At 39.6% G+C, this 16608-nt stretch overlaps 1 protein-coding gene across 3 annotated transcripts in view; it reads right to left on the reverse strand.

The window, feature by feature from the left end:
* igsf9bb (immunoglobulin superfamily, member 9Bb) overlaps window positions 1–16608 on the reverse strand; it is a 100235-nt gene that overhangs the window by 26194 nt on the left and 57433 nt on the right. For 2 of the 3 annotated variants that reach the window (XR_015103072.1, XM_086131110.1), the window contains exons 8-17: window positions 16098–16240; window positions 15800–15940; window positions 15299–15415; window positions 14626–14776; window positions 11209–11332; window positions 10206–10381; window positions 9017–9243; window positions 7088–7172; window positions 2246–2410; window positions 1473–1518 (exon numbers count right to left, since the gene is read on the reverse strand). Coding sequence is in view for 1 of the 3 variants with exons in the window: in XM_086131110.1 (XP_085987236.1) it covers window positions 1473–1518; window positions 2246–2410; window positions 7088–7172; window positions 9017–9243; window positions 10206–10381; window positions 11209–11332; window positions 14626–14776; window positions 15299–15415; window positions 15800–15940; window positions 16098–16240 (1375 nt within the window). In the remaining 2 variants the exon portion in view is untranslated. The remainder of the gene's footprint in view (window positions 1–1472; window positions 1519–2245; window positions 2411–7087; window positions 7173–9016; window positions 9244–10205; window positions 10382–11208; window positions 11333–14625; window positions 14777–15298; window positions 15416–15799; window positions 15941–16097; window positions 16241–16608) is intronic. The other variant, XR_015103073.1, reaches the window with a different exon arrangement.

The raw sequence follows: 16608 nt of genomic DNA on the forward strand, positions 1-16608 counted from the left end.
GTGCAATGCATGCATTTTTTTCCCCTCAGGATGGCATCGATCACATGATACTGTGACATGACTGCTTTTTAATTTAAATGTGCTGCACTCTTGTGATGCCTCAAAAGTCCTGATGAAGACTGAGGTGAAACGCATGGACAATAAACTCCTCTATATTGGAGTGCCTCAGCTTGTCCATGCATTTTAAGTATGCTGCCATCATTTAATTCAGTTAAAAGCATGACTGAAGCCAGTTTAGCCCGTTCTTTTTGGTTATCTTGGGAGGTGGTATGTTTATTATCTCAAAAAATGTAACCTTAAGGTACTGAATGAAACTGAATAGCTAGAACTCAAAGAACTGAGATGGAAGCATTCCAAGCATTGGTGGGATAGTCCCATATTGTCGTGTTTGTTGCAGTTTTTCCAGGTTGTTCAAAATACTCGCATTTATTAAATTTTGTAATGTCTTTTTTTAATATGATGGTAAACGTTGAATTTCCCACATCATGAATTGAAATAATCTCTCCCTATAATTACAAACCTTTTGGGTTTGCAATAATAATAAAATAACTTCATATGGGGGACAAATAAATTACTGATTCATTGTGCTCTGCTAAAGGGCATGTCCAAGCCAAAAACTTCAAGCGGGGCTGATTTCATGCCCTAGTCGAGCCCTGGATGCTGTTTTCCAAGTTCTGTGTCCAATCCAGAGTTTTCAGTCCATCCATTTTCCGATCCGCTTTATCCTCACAAGGGTCGCGGGGGGTGCTGGAGCCGATCCCAGCTGTCTTCAGGCAGTAGGCGGGGGACACTATGAACCGGTTACCAGCCAATCGCAGGGCACACAGAGACGAACAACCATCCACGCTCACACCTCTGGACAATTTGGAGTGTTCAATCAGCTTGTCATGCATGTTTTTGCAATGTGGGGGGAAACCCAAGAAAACCCACACAGGCACGGGGAGAACATGCAAACTCCACACAGGGAGGCCAGAGCCGGGATCGAACCCATGGCCTCTGCACTGTGAGGTCAACGCGCTAACCAGTCGACCACCGGGCCGCCTCCAGAGTTTTCAGTCTCCAGTAAAAATAAAGGATTTGACCTCACTATTCAAATCCGAGTGGAAAACGATCAGATTTATTGTCCAAGTTACTTAATGCCACTTTATTTCACATTGATTCCCATTTGGAAGTGAAGAGAGTGATCTTTTTTTTTTAATCATCCCTGTATGATCTGATTGCAATTCACTTTAAATATCCAGATTTAGGTTTTATGGGTGGTGAAAGGAGATGTAGGATGACTGTGATTTGTCTTAGGAACCTCTGCTACACTGATCAATGGTTCGCTTTGCTTTCTACTCTGATGGGCCTGACAGTTGAAAAAAACAAAACAAAACCTCATACCGTGTTTGTACAATAAAAACAAGTTTTAAAATTATGGTAAGATTAGGGTAGTCAACAATAATTTTTTCAATAGAGTTCTGTGTACTTACGGCGTGGCCATACTTTTTCTTAGGTGGGTAATGGAAAGAGGCGGATCTGAAAGAAAACAAATTTGGCAAATTTCACTGGTTCAAATGTCATGACTTTTAACAAATCAATCACTGAAGAAGAAATCATGGAATAAAGCACACTCATTTTGATGCTGGTCTGTCTTTAAGATGTAAAAATGAATCTAAAATCTGTATCACACCAAGCGGCAAAGGTTTGAAGTGAACATATTCAAAATTTCTTGGCGATGAGAAAACCTTTTTGCAACCTTTAAAACATTTTGCAAATGCATGGCAAACATCTTTGCGAATGTTTGTGACCTTGAACAAACCAGAAGAAAAATCAACATTCGCTACCATCATAGACGCTCACAAACCTTCGCAGCAAAAGGGATATGATCTTAAATCAATCATCTCAGAATATTTACATTTATTTAGACTTTAGAAATACTGTAAAGTTCAGGCTAAAAATTAGCAAAAAATAAAATACATGATATCAATCAGGAAGGTATTTATTGTATTGTATTCATTGGTAATTATTGTGAGAAATCATTAACATGATCAATCTCTTCCCATCAAGGAATATAAATTAGGAATGACCATTTTTGTAATGTAATTTGAGTGAATTTGTTCTTCCAGGGATGTGTATGCAACTGATAGCCATTCCCAATTTTCTGTACCCCAAGAAGTAGCTCCCAATTTTAAAAAGGATGGTGGACCCTGTCGAACGGATCCACAGTATTAGGTACAAAAATACCGGTGACCTTCTCCCTTACCTTTTTTCTTTTTTAGCTTCCGCCGCCGCTGCTTATTGACAAAGCAGGCTGCCATTGTACTGAAAAGGATGGCTGCAGCCAAGAAGCAGATGGTGGCTACGATGCCAGCCACAACTGGTCGCGCCAACCCTGATTCCTCAACCAGCTCTGGAGGAGGAAAGAAGTCTGCGAAGTAAGAATATGAATTGTCATGGCATGAATAGCAAGAAAAAGATAAGCAATAAGATAAGAAAGAAAATGCATAAGCAAAAACAAGTGTATGATGATGGTGGTTAGTTACGCAAGTGCTGGTAGTTATCCGTCCATGTGTTCGTGTGGGCTCCCGTTGGGCACTATGAGTCCCGAAGAACAGGACCTTAAAATGTTTGAACGTGTGAATGTGAGCATGAACGGTTGTCTCTCACTCTGGGTCAGTACTATGATTGATCCAGCTCCTCGGCCGAAGTCAGCTAAGTCAGAAAATGGCCTTCTGTGTAGCTACCCAGCAAAGAACTGTATAATATAATGGTTGGGGGCAGCAGAGAACTTAAAGAGTACTTCAGCCAGTCAGAAACTCTCCTGACTGTTTGCTGCTTTGAGTAACTATTATGTACTTGCTTCATACATCAAGTTTTTGAGAGGTTTAAATTTAGATGAAAGCTGGCATACTGCAACTATAAATGGTTGCAGAATGTGTCTTTGAATTCTGACGATAAGCATACAACCATGTTCTAAAGCAGAGATACTCAATTTCAAATCTGAAAGGGCCACAAAAAATGTTTAGTTGTTCAAAGGTCCATTTATTGGGGTTGGTCAAGCCACATTCGATAATACTGTAACAGTCAAAACAACCAAAAGTTATGAGCTAAATTAATTTTCACATTCAGTAAAACAAATAGCAAAACACGATCACTTTCATGAATGCTAATATATCACAAGGGGGTTCAGAGCATTTTTCGTTTTTAATGTCACAAAAAAAAAAGAAGCTCAGAAATTGCAAAGCTAACACACGCTAAAATCAAATGAAATAATCACTCTTTTATTATTTCAGCATCTGAGAACTGTTTATTTTGCTCACAGAAACTCTATCCCTCTTCAAAATTCCTATGCTTCATCTCATAATGATGTTTCAAATTGGGAATCTTTATCACAGTTATACTTGTTGTCTCCTGGCATATGAAGCACAAAGGGGGTAAATTAATTTCAAAATTTCAGTCCATTCTTGTTTGAATTGCCAAATTTCACTGTCAACAATATGCTATCTGCTCCTAAAACAAAAGTGCACGGGAAGTGGTGAACTGAGTGACCCAGTCCCAGGCTGACTGTGTATCGTTGGCATGGAGACACAAGCTGCCCCAACCAGACAACACATGGTTTTCACAGTGGGTGGGGCTGCTCTGTTGCGCCATGGCTTGGATGAAGGAGCACTACGCTGTACTAAGTGCAGTATGAAGAGGCTTAAAGTGACGAACTGTTATGGGCCCACGAATAAGCTTCTAGCAGGATGGAAGCAGTCGGGGGGCGACTTACTGAGGTTGTGGGATGATATCATGGTGAAGAATGATGCGGTGAGTGTGCAAAGTGAGGCGGTGTAACATTTGTCAGTATGTAGTACATAAACCTGACATGTTATACTGCATGTGAACATAAATGGTGCATTTGGAAAGTATTCATTTTTTATTATTCTTTTAATCTACATTTTGTCATGTTACAGCCTGATTCCGAAATCTGTCCATCTATCTGTCCATCCATCCATTTTCTGAAACGCTGTTTGGTATTTCTATGCGCCAGTTGATGAAAGCTATCAGGCGGGCAACATTGTACCCTCTGTCAGTCTTCATTGACTGGACGGCGACATGACAGTGCTGCAGGGTATCATTCGAAACATCAACAGTGAGGTCTTCACTTTTGTCAGTTTTTTGTGCAAGGAAGTGATTCAGCATTTTTTGATCGTCAATTTTGTTTTCTTCACTGTGATTTTATCCTTCGTTTCTGCAATTTCATTTAAATCTTACAATATTAACAGGGATGAGAGTGGCTAGTGATGAAAAAATCAGAAAATCAGCCGGGGGTCTGGGGGCTGCAGGCAACGACCCGGAAGGGGACCCAGGGCGCAAAGCCCCCGGAAGCTAATGGGTTTTAGAGATTTTAAAGCCTTAAAACCATTAATTTTATCAACAAAATTTTACAATTTTTGTTGAAATACCATTCCCTGTTTGCTTACAAAATTGGCACGTTATACTAAACATGCTAAAGATGAAGTGTATTGAATGTACACACTACTTGAAACATTCACAGAAAAAAATCCCAAGATCACTATTTTTTCAAGTGAAAATTTGACACAGGCCTTTGTGCAATTTTGCTTATGCATTCCTGGTGAGCACCAACATGTAACTTCAAATTTGCTGCTCAAAATCAAAACTAAAAAAGGAAACACATTCCCTGCCATATTTAAGATTTGTTCATTACTTGTATTCATAAAATGTTGTGTAAATGTGATAAAAAGCTGTTGATTCTTACCTCAAACAGTAATAGTGAAGTCCCAAACTGTTTACTATATATGGGTTATGAATGCATTTTCCGTATAGAATGACATCGTCACACACTGTACACAGAGCTCTACCAGCGACATCGAGGTTTTTCACGAAATCCGACTCAAGCCCAGACAATGGTTCCTCTTTACTGGTTCCTACTGGGGACACCATCAGCTTTCTATCCAACCAGTCCCATCGAAACTTGTTTTTCAGATCCGCATCAATCTGACGCACGTTAGGTTCGTCACGAGTCTCGATAACATTCGGCATTTGTTTAATATAGACTACATACACGAGTAATTTCAATACACTATTTCCCTTGTGCAAAACCATTCAGAATTCGCGGAAAAGGGGTTTAGGAAGGCGAACACGGATTGGTTGTGATTCTGCATTTGCCGATATAGCAACCAATCACAACAAATAAGACATTGGTTTTAGCCCATATACGAAGTAACAACAAACTAACGTTTTGCGAGGAAAAAACGGTACAGTATTCAAAATGGATGCTTGCAAACTTTATTTGTAAACATTACGAGTCCCGAGTCTGCCGAAGACAAGTAAGTCCGGCAGCCCAGAAATAACACCAGCCCCCCCCCCCCTAAAATTTTCTCAGCGGATTTGGAACAATATAAAAAAGGTCCATTTTGACTGGAAAAAAAGCGGAATTCCGCCAAAAAGCAGAAAGATCTATATTAAGTATTTTTGCCACTTCTGTCTCACCCCCCCCCCCCCTCAATTCCTCAGCGGCATTCGAGTCAATAAAAGTAAATTAAGTAAATTATTAAATTACTCATTTGTGTTTTCAAAGCATGACACGGGTATTTATGTGAAAAGCTGACTCTGGCAGCTTGCTATGTTTGCTCACATAATCCAAGGATGCTTCACATTAATTTGGAACAATGTAATGATTTTTGAACAAGGACTATTTGAGACGCTTCAAGGGTGTAGATATATATACGGAACCCACAAATCCACTATTTATCAAATTAAATACGATGAAATTTTATGACCTGGTTGACTTTAAAATCGCCCAATTAATGTACAAAGCACACAATAACCTGCTCTGCCAAAACATTCAGAAGTTTTTCGAAATTCGAGAAAGCAGCTATGATTTAAGAGGTACCAACTTATTCAAAAAACTCAAAACAAGAACAAACATCAAGCAAAGAAGTGTATCTATCAAAGGTGTCAATCTGTGGAATAATCTCGAAACGGACCTGAAAATGAGTAAATCGCTTGCTGAGTTCAAAAACAAATTCAAAAAAATAGTACCTACAACCTACATCAATCAGAGTTAAAATGATAAATTCAAAACATTAAATATAATGATAAATCAGAACTAAGTTGATAAATAGAGAAAGGTATATAAATATCCATTATGAATACAAGAGAAAATTGACACAAGAGTGTCAGGGTGTGGAAGTATATAATCCCGATATAAACCAAAAGTTGTAAAAATATCACGGTTAAGGGTAAAGTATGAGCCTTAATGGAGACTTCTTTCTTTCTTCTTACTTTTTTCTTTTCTGATTGATATAAAAATGATTTATTAGATATAATCACATAACGGGGTAGGACTAGATAAGTTTTTTTACTTCTTCCTACTCCCTTGAACATAACTGTGTTGAATGAAGAAGATGATCAGCTGACAATGTAAGTCAATGTAGTGTATTTTCCGCACTATATGGCACACCTAAAAGCATGAAATTTTCTCAAAAGCCAACAGTGCGCTTTATAATCCGATGCGATTGATATATGGATCAATATTCTGAATTCTTGGACGTAGTATTTGAAATGTTCTGTAAAGCGCTTTGTTACAGCTGCAGCGGCTTTGAAAGCTCTATATAAATGAAACTGTATTGTATTGTATTGTATTCCCTTTAGCGTCGCTCCATCTAGTAGATGCATAACGCAACCACAGCCACTATTGTAGCTTCTATCTATGCGCCATATAATGTGGTGCACCCTATCTATGAAAACAGTTTTAAAACAGGCCATTCATTGAAGGTGCACCTTATAATCCGAAGCACCTTATTGTTATAGATCCTATTTACAGATACAAATGTGCTCATTGGGACCATCAAAGCAGCAGAGATTTTCATACAATTCCTCTGACTTCATGGTCAGGTTGTCCCTTGAAATGCTCTTCTTGACCACAGGCTCTCACATAGACAGGTTTCGGCCTTTCCAAATTCGGTCCAATCAACTAAATTCACAGCATGTATTGTCGAAGTTTTCAAGAAAGTTGAGCTAATACTGCATTTCATCTCAGTCAGGACTGTTTTGTTTCTAAGTTTCTAAATCAGCATTCCACAGCAGAACCCCTTACCTGTACTGGACACTCCGACTATGTTGCTCGGCTCACTGATCGTGCCATCCATGACGGCCATGACACGGAACTCATACCAGGCCTCCTTAAGAGAAGAAGAACAAGAATGTCAAGGATCAACCATCATTAACATTCTACCAGTGTGCTTAAACAAACCAAAGCAAATATTTTGCTTTAACCTCCAAAATCATCACTTTTCAGGAGACCCCAAAAACATTGCATCATCAAAGACAGCAAGCCATTTTCAACACTTTAGATTGGTCAATAATTTGTAAAAACAACACGCAGACATGGGGGCTGCCTAATAGTATGGATATGTGAAAAAATATGAATTGATTGTCCATTTTTGGTAGTTAAGTAGTGTTATTTGATATTGTTCTACACTTGAACTGTCGAATATAATATATATAAAAATGGCCAAGAATAAAATTAAATTGAATGTTAATGAAATTGAATTACTGGTAATTATCCTGGTCAGTACCAATGCTTTCAAACTGCCAATTCAAAAGCAATGAAAAAAAACAGCCAGCAAACATCACACTTTACTTTAATAACATAACCATACAGTGGTACCTCTCCCTACGAAATTAATTGGAAATTTCTTAACTCAAAAATTTTGTAAGTAGAGACGCATTTTCCATGTAAATGCCCTAATCCATTCCAAGCTCCCCAAAATTCAGACATAAATGTTTTCTAAAGCATAAAAAGCATCAAAATATGTAACAAATACATGTTACAATTGGATTATTGTACAATAAATGAGAGTTGTGCATAATGCAAAAAACAAAGAATAAAGGATAAAAATGATCGTCATTTAACTTTTAACTGTGTCCTCACCGTTTTTTGGCCTCTTTTGTCCATGTTCTCTCTCAGAGGTGGTTTTTGCCTGGCGTTTTGTAAAGAACTGATCAAAGGATGTTTGCTTTTGTCGCCCTTTTAATACTTTGAAAATGTCCAAGGCAAACATCAGCACAGTGAGTGATCGCCTGACTGGTGAACACTTTTTCTGCGGATTCACATTTACGTAAAACTATCGGAACTCCTCTTGGCCTGAGGGCGATTGACGAGGACGCTGCATGGACACATATCTATACACGTAGACACACACAGTAGAGGTCCCTCTTAGCCAATGGGATGCCAGGATAATGCTCGGTAATAGTCAATGGCAGGGCAGCTATAAGTATGTTGCGTTAAAGAAACTCTGAGCTGCGAGTAGTAGGCCATACTGTATTTTTACCTTTCGTATCTTGAAATTTCTTTCATAACTAGAGGCAATATTTTCCTGTTGAGGCGTTTCGTAACTTGATAATTTCGTATGAAAAGACGTTCGTAAGTAGAGCTACCACTGTATATAAAAAAGTTGATATCATCTTAGTGAAATAAGCAACTAGTCGTAAAAAAGGTTCAAGCATGTGTGTGTTGTGCAAGCGTGGAGAAGAAATCTGAGTGGGTGTTTTCAGTTTGATGCAAGGAGAGATAAAAGAGTCAGCATCAGACAGAAGCTCAAACGTGTATTACAGCAGAATCATTTCAGCAAGCAGTTGAACAGAAATCGATGTGACGTCAAGAATGTCAGCGTCAGAACTTTAGTCATTAAAAATATGTTGATTTTATTTACCTCACACATACAGTATATTTGAAGGAGACTTCTGAAAATGATTTTCATTATTTATATTGATTCATTTTGCCTGCAGCGTGGGCGCAACTCACTGCAGATAACTCACTGCTCAAAAAGAGCGTCTGTTGTGGATTCTTTCAGCATGAGGGGCAGTCAAAATCCTTGCATGACACAACTATTCCTCTGTGTCACTTGCAAACTGTTACCCCGTCAAATAATGTAGGTGTGGGAGCACATTAACAACAAACCTTTCGGTTTGGAAGAGTGTTACATGCACAGTGAACCAAGGAAACTCAGTCTTCTGTGTTTACCTGGATGAGGTCACGAGCGAGCATCTCTGTCTCGCCTGAGGGGATGCCGTCATCCAGAACCTCCCATGGTTCCCCTAAACGAAACTCCATAACGTAATGCTGGATCGGTGCTGTGTGATTGGCGGGCGGGATCCAGGTAAGAAGGACTCCCTGCTGCGTGCGATTGGCTGTGAGGCACCGTGGTGGGGTAAGCAGCACCAATGGTTCAGGGGTACTTATAGGAAATACTGAAAGAAGACATTTAAAATTCCATGGTTAAGACATGAAATGAATGCTATGTAAGAAGTTGTAGCAGCATGACAACAGTGAAACGCGAGCCAGTTCTTCTTGAGATCTGACAGCTAAATTAACGATGAGAGTGACTCAGTGCAATAAAACTTTTATTTGGCATGGATCTCCTCAGAAACCATTCCCATCATCTAACTTCAGTCATACTTTGAAAACCATTGCATGAACGCAACCCTTGACTATTGTAAAGTCATTTTCTCCAAGGTATTTATCGTATTTTCCGCACTATAAAGGGCACCTAAAAGGACTAAACTTTCCCAAAAGCCGACAGTGCGTCCTGTAATCTGATGCACCTTATGCATGGTGTTACACAGTGTCTTTATATTCCCCATTGAGTTGTTTCCCTGTTCATGTCCCTATGCCTTCTCGTGGTGATTATGAGCAGGAAGCAATTGTCTGTGTCTCATGTGTTGTCTTGTATGATTGATGATTGTCTTTTTTTTTGTTAACTTTTCTTTTGATGGCGGCGCGGACACCCGCAGCGGCTCCTCTTGTTTTATGTTGAGAGGGAAGAAATTTCATCTGTGCTGTATGTCACACATACACCTATTTGACAATAAAGTTGTATTCAATTCAATTCAAAATTGTAACCTAAAAGGGTTGTTCTGCCCGACACTAATTGACATGCGCATTCGCCAACACACACTCAAACAGACAACTACTTCCTGAGCTCTGCGCAGCCATGATGAAACCAAGGTAATACCAAAAGCATAGTTAACTACTGACCAAACGAAGGAAGGAGACAAGTAAATTCTCTTCACACTCTATGGTTGCACACCACACAGAGAACCAGATCACACAAATGCAGGCATGCAAAGCAGAGATGTCAGAGTGAAAGTAGTACACAAACTTTTGTACGATCATCCCTTTGTCCTCGGCTAGAGGCACCAAATATGCTCACCTAATGTGTTCACAGTGACAACCTCGCTGAAGGGTCCTGTGCCAAGCTTGTTTTGGGCTAGGACGCTGCACTGGTATGTTGTCTCGGGCTCCAAGCCAGGCACCATCATCCACTCTTGGCCTCCTGGCACGGGTACAGAGAGCCAGTCGTGTGGACCTAAACGCTCCCTTTTTAGCCTGCACATGAGTCAGGGTGAGAAGTGAGCTGGACAGGGTTACATCTATATTTCATCTGACTTTGTCGGATATAATTCAATGACCATGCAATTTTGTTATTATTTCTATCATTTATTTATGTATGTGTACAATATCCTAGCCAACATTCTTCAACATTTTGCAATATATGTAAGGAGAACATTCAGTCAACCTTTATCCAAAATGACCTGATTTCCCTTTACACCAGTCACTCACAGTATAAACCGATGACATCATCAATTGCACTTTCACTTGATGGGAAGCCCATGCTGCAGTTAGCTTTGCATTTTTATCGTTTGCCCAGGCCATACAATCAGGAGCTGATATGATTAGCAAAAGATGCACATGCAACAATCTTGTCAAAACAATCATTAAAAATCTTTCTTATGACTACAATGAAAAAATATGGACTGTATTTTTGAGGTCATAAAGACACACTTAAAAGGCATACTAAAAATATTTTGCCATTTTCAGCAGTACAAAGATAATATTTTGTCTATAATGAATTTGCTCAGATCATTATTCATTTATTACGACAGAGCTTATACAGTGAGAGAAATGGTTAACATTGTCAAGTTATCGAAACACATGGAGAATATGAACTACAGTTAAGCAGAGCAAAGCAGCAACAGCAGCAGCAGAGGTCAAGGAGGTCATTCCTAAACTTGGGGTACAAATTTGAGAAATACCAACTTAATATTTTATTTGAAAAAAAAAACTGTTCTGAATATACCCCAGAAGAAAATAGTTTCAGAAATAAATATGACGAGAAGGAAAAGCAGGAAGCGAAGCAGGCTGGGATGACTCACACATGGCCGTACCAGACTGAGAATGTCTGCTGGAAGCCTCCATCGTAGCCCACCTCCCATGACACATTGGCCCAAGTGGAGGATGCCACCACGTGGACGCTGGTGGGTGCATGGGGGCTTGTGCCTGCAGGTAGGACAAGCAGTTGGGACTTTTTGATAAAACTGCACGTGAGTCATCGAAACTGTCTCTGTTAGGTTGACAACATACAACATAATAAGCCACTCACACAAATCATATTTGTCACAATAAAGTCTCTTTAAGTGCTAAAAACAAACCTGTTATCACATAAAAAACAGGAATACTGTAGCAAAGTAGGCTTAAGGCAAATAAAACATGACAGAATACTTTATTATTAATAGAATACACATTAGGCGTAGAAAAAAAAGTAGTGTGTTTCCAGTAACCCGACCGAACGAGAATTTCTACGTCGAAAAAAAACTTTACGGCCGGCATTTTTTTTCAAACAACCCTCTACATTTTTGTGTAGAGGGTTTACGTCGGTGCAAACTCTCGCGATATTCAAGTTGGGCGCGTGCGTCGTTTGCCCTGTCGTCTGTCAACAACATTGAAACATGGCGGCGGTCGCGATCTGCGACGACAGTTTAAACCGCGTTTTCTGTGTTACAGTTGCATGCTCGCACCGTAATGTTAAGAAAGTCCATTGATGTATCGAAAAAAAATCTGCGAACTATTTGATGAACACCACGGGCCGAGTAAACACCGACGGCGGAGGAGGACGTTGGCGGAGGCGGCGGCGCGCCCCGGTCCCCCCCGAGTCCGGAGCGGGGAGAAAACTAAAAAGGCGGCGGCGGCGCCGGCGCGGCGGGTTCAATGTCTTCTTGTTTTATGTTTTATGGTTATTTTGTTTACATTTTTGATGGAAAAAAAAAAAGATTAAAAAAAAGATTTGTCCGACCTACCGACCCTATGCTGAAATTTCATGTTACCGGAAACACACGATTTTTTTTCTACGCCTTAGATAGAAGAGTAAAAGCATCCATTTTGTGGAAAACCATTCAATAATGAAGAACGCAGCTAACCGTTTTGGAGCACCAAATGTTCTTGTCATGTGTATTTTTCCCAACCCACCAACTTTATGGATGAATTTCAGAGACTTAAAGTGCACCTTTGCAAAATATGGCCCGTGGGACACAGCCGCGCCGTCCACAGTCACTGAGTGTCTCTTGCAGCCTTTATGTAGCCAAAAATTTATTGAGTGACCTCACTGATCATCCTCACAACCATTTCATCGAAATATCAAATAGCACCAACCAATGTTGCCTCGAAGCTGCACACGTGAACAAGTGTGCACTGCTATCACCTGGTGACGCTGGTGGGCACTGCGGACATTACATTTCAACACACATTCCTTCATTTCAACCCCAGTTGAATCTACAAACAGGACACTCCACCATTCCCACTTTCCTGACAGTTTCAGTAGTACGACTGCGGGTGCTTGACTCAGTTATTCAACTATGGTTTGAAGCATGCACTTCACTCTCACTCACCACTGATGTGACACTGCAGGCGAAACGCCGATCATTCCATTCAGGAAGTCTGAACATGGGCGTAGTTTACGAGACGTGTTTCAGAGCTTACGTGACTAGATCAATATTTGTGTTTTATTAAATTATGTTTTCCATTATTGATGAGTGGACAATATGGAACCAGATTGATACAGATTGTATTGAGACTTCATTAATTCTGCTGAAAATGACGTGCGTGCTAAAAGAAAAGTAACACACCAGGGCTGATTTTATTCCTGTCACAAATCTCTCTTCAATGATGTTTTCTATTTTCATATGTCGGTGGTTTGAACTCTTTTGCAACATATCTACATCATATAACTTTTTGATCTCAGGTTTTGGATAGGTGTGATACCTGAACTTTCTCCTTACAGGACGAATATTTTTTTCTTTTCTTCCATTCATTGATCTATTTCACATGTTGTCTCTCTGAGCTGGAGACTATCAGCGAATCAATGTCTCTTCTTTTCCCTAAATCCCTAAAAACAATAGTTACTGATATGGCAAACCTGTTCCGTTGTCCACATCCATGAGGGTGGAACTTGTGTGTTACTGTTTAGAACAGTCGAACCTCATGACAACGTACCTCGAGGGACATAATGAATCTGTACGTTATAATGGTGGTTCGCTGTAACCATTTTCAACAAAACGGCCGCCAATGACGATGTCTAATATACAGTACGAACATTTATAAGTGTAAAAACATGAACATGTATAAACATCCGTGTATACAGTATGAAGAAAAAATGATTTAATAAGACATGCAACAAACAACGGTAGCGTTCCTACTTCATCTGTGAAAACATTCTGTCAGCAATTGAAAATTGCCTTCTCCAGTTCAGCATGTGCCACAGCCCGAAGCCGTTTCCGGTCATCTGTCAATTCATTGGCCACAAAAATCTGCCATGATTTTGTTGCCATTACGGATGATTGTCGCAATTGTTGACTTTTCCAAAACGTAGTCTCGGCTGAGAGACTATGTCTGGGAGACTCTCTTTCGAAAGTGAGAATTTCAGCCTTCATAGACAATGAGACAGCGAGATTGGCTTCTGTTTACCAAACATGTTTTCAGACTAAATGCCCAGGACCGCACCGTGCCTCCAGAAGTACAACAATGTATGAGTCGATCAGTCGCGTTGCTAAGTATCGGAGGGGAATCCCGCACTGTACACTTTGTTTACAAGGAAGGTCGCAGCGGCAGTTCGCTTCCCATGGTTCATTTAAACTATTTTGTGGGAAAAATCCGGTTGTTATAATGAAGTTTATGTTATAAAGGTGTAGGTCACATGTGTCAAACTCAAGGCCCTGGGGCCAGATCTGGCCCGCCACATCATTTTATGTGGCCTGCGAAAGCAAATCAACGATGTCAACTTTTATGATGCTTGCTAAAATCTCGACCAAAATTTCAAATTCTCATTTGTAATAAATAAGAGTGATACTGTAAACATTTTCTTGTTACCAAGCCCCTCATTACAGTCACTTAAACAATAGGTGAATAAACCGTTATTCTTGTCTTCTTTAAATGATTTCAGTCATAACAGCCCTCCAAGGGAACCTGTAACTAAAATCAGGCCCGCGGAAAAATGAGTTTGACACCCCTGGTGTAGGTGGTAAGCAAAATTGGCCAATAGAAAATGAATTACGTGAAATTAGGACTTTGAAATGTGAACGTTATAGAGGTGAGAACGTAAACGGAGTATGTTAAAAAGAGGATCGATTGTATACGGTTTGTATTGGTCTGTTTATTTTGTAGCCTGGTTTGTCAAACAGATGCATAATGTAAAGACAAAATGTATGTAGAACCGTATGAACTTAATTTAGTTGTATTGTTGCCCTGCAGTGACTGCTGTTTTCTGTTTAAATGTGTGCAATGCACTGTATATGCATTACCTAAGACTTGGACATGCGTGCTGGCAGTGATGCTTGTAGCAACGTTGGTGGCAACACACTCCCATTCCCCATGGTCCTCCTTTGTAAGTGACTTGAACTGTAAGCTGCCTCGTGGCAGAACATTGTGCTTGCTCTTACTGGGCTTTCCGACCTGCAGATCACAAAACATTGGACAAATAAAGACGATTAAATACTGTAGAATCCAATAATTATTTTTTTTAATTCTCACCCTCTGTTGTACACACTTGCAATAATATGACCAAAGTCATATTTAAGACAAACTTTCATGAAAAAAATACTGTGTCCAAAATATTTTGTAAATGCTGATATCATTCGAGTGACAAAATTCTTCAGAAAGAATAAAGAGTCATGAATTTAATGAATGCTGGTTGTTTCCTTAATTCTAAATATTCTTTGCCATAGCTGTATTTCTGTACTTGTAACGAATTTGTTCATAATGTAATATTTTCTCAAGCGAAGATTTAAAAAAAAAAAACATTGCTCAGTATGTCAACCGGTTCCATACAATTACATTGTGACAATTAAGCAAAAAATAAATAAAAGAAAAAAAAGAAAAAATCCACAAAGAATCAATTTAACGTTAAAACTGAAAGTCAGCCAGTATATGATCACCGAATATGATGACAAAAGTGTGAATGCAGACAATACATACCTTCCTCCATGTTATATTGGGAAAGGGGTCTCCTTCTGCCTCGCATGGGATAACCAGTTCTCTCCCAGCCTCCTGTCTGTACTCCCCTCCAGGGACCACTGAGAATTTGGGAGGGTCCTACACAGGTTCAAAGTTAGATTAGGTGAGCAGAACAGATTTGCAATTTTGTTTTGATACCCTTCCACATGACAAAGTCAGAGACGTTTAAAAAAATAATAAATAAATTTAAAAAATCAACTATCAAAGCCTGGCACCAGGAAACAAACATATGGACATTTAAATGTCACCTCACGACATTGGCCAGAACCTTTGTGCCCGTCAATCTTAATATCACTTTGCATGCCCATGAGATTCTACTCTTAGAATATGTAACCTTTGACAAATATTTCTGTGTCGTGTCAGTCCGTCAATCAAATAATCAAACTTCAGAATGACAATGCTACATAAGAATAATTTGACCGGCTTTAAAACTTTAAAAATAAGAAGAAACAGCAAATGTACCTTTAGCACCAGGGGAGCAGGAGGGGACCATCCCATGGAACCCAGGGCATTGTAAGGCATGCAGGTATAGGTGCCGAGAGAGTCCTCTGTCACCTCTGCCACGCGGATGCTCCCATCGTCCATTTGGCTCCAACCAGGATACTGAAGAGGGAAGCAATTCCCAATTTTTAATCCCAATTATTAATGAATATACATCCATCATTTATATATATATATATATATATATGTGTGTGTGTGTGATGATATATTTACACTCTGGAGTGTAAAATGAATAAGATGCATTCGTGCTTCTTCCTACCTTCTCTATCCGGAGAGGGAGACCATCTTTCTTCCACTTAACTAATGTTACAGGCGGGTTGGCATCTACAGGACATCGGATGAAGCCCGGCAGACCAATGGCCACATAGAGTACAGATGGCATGTTTACAACACGAGCAGGATCTACTCAAAAAGACATCACAAGAAAGGACAGCGGCGGTGTCTTTGTAATAAGGGTAAGGTGATTGCTGTGGATAGATTGAATGAAGCGATGCTTTAAAGTCAAGTGTGAAGTAATTCTAAACAATCCCAGATAAAGTATTTTTATCCATCCATCCATTTTCTAAACTGCTTATCCTCACAAGGGTCACAGGCATGCGCCTCTGCACTCTGAGGCCGACGAGCTAACCAGTTGGCCAGCGCGCTGCCGAAATATTTTTATGTCACAAGTAATTAAGCAAAATACATTAAATAAAGAATGAAAAAATATTTCTCTTGCGTAAATTTGACAAAGTAACCGTTTTCCCAAAGTGACATGATGAGTGACAAAC

This window comes from Hippocampus guttulatus, chromosome 15 (assembly GCF_054856545.1).
Source record: "Hippocampus guttulatus isolate MCC_2025c chromosome 15, RoL_Hgut_1.0, whole genome shotgun sequence".
NCBI lineage: Eukaryota > Metazoa > Chordata > Actinopteri > Syngnathiformes > Syngnathidae > Hippocampus > Hippocampus guttulatus.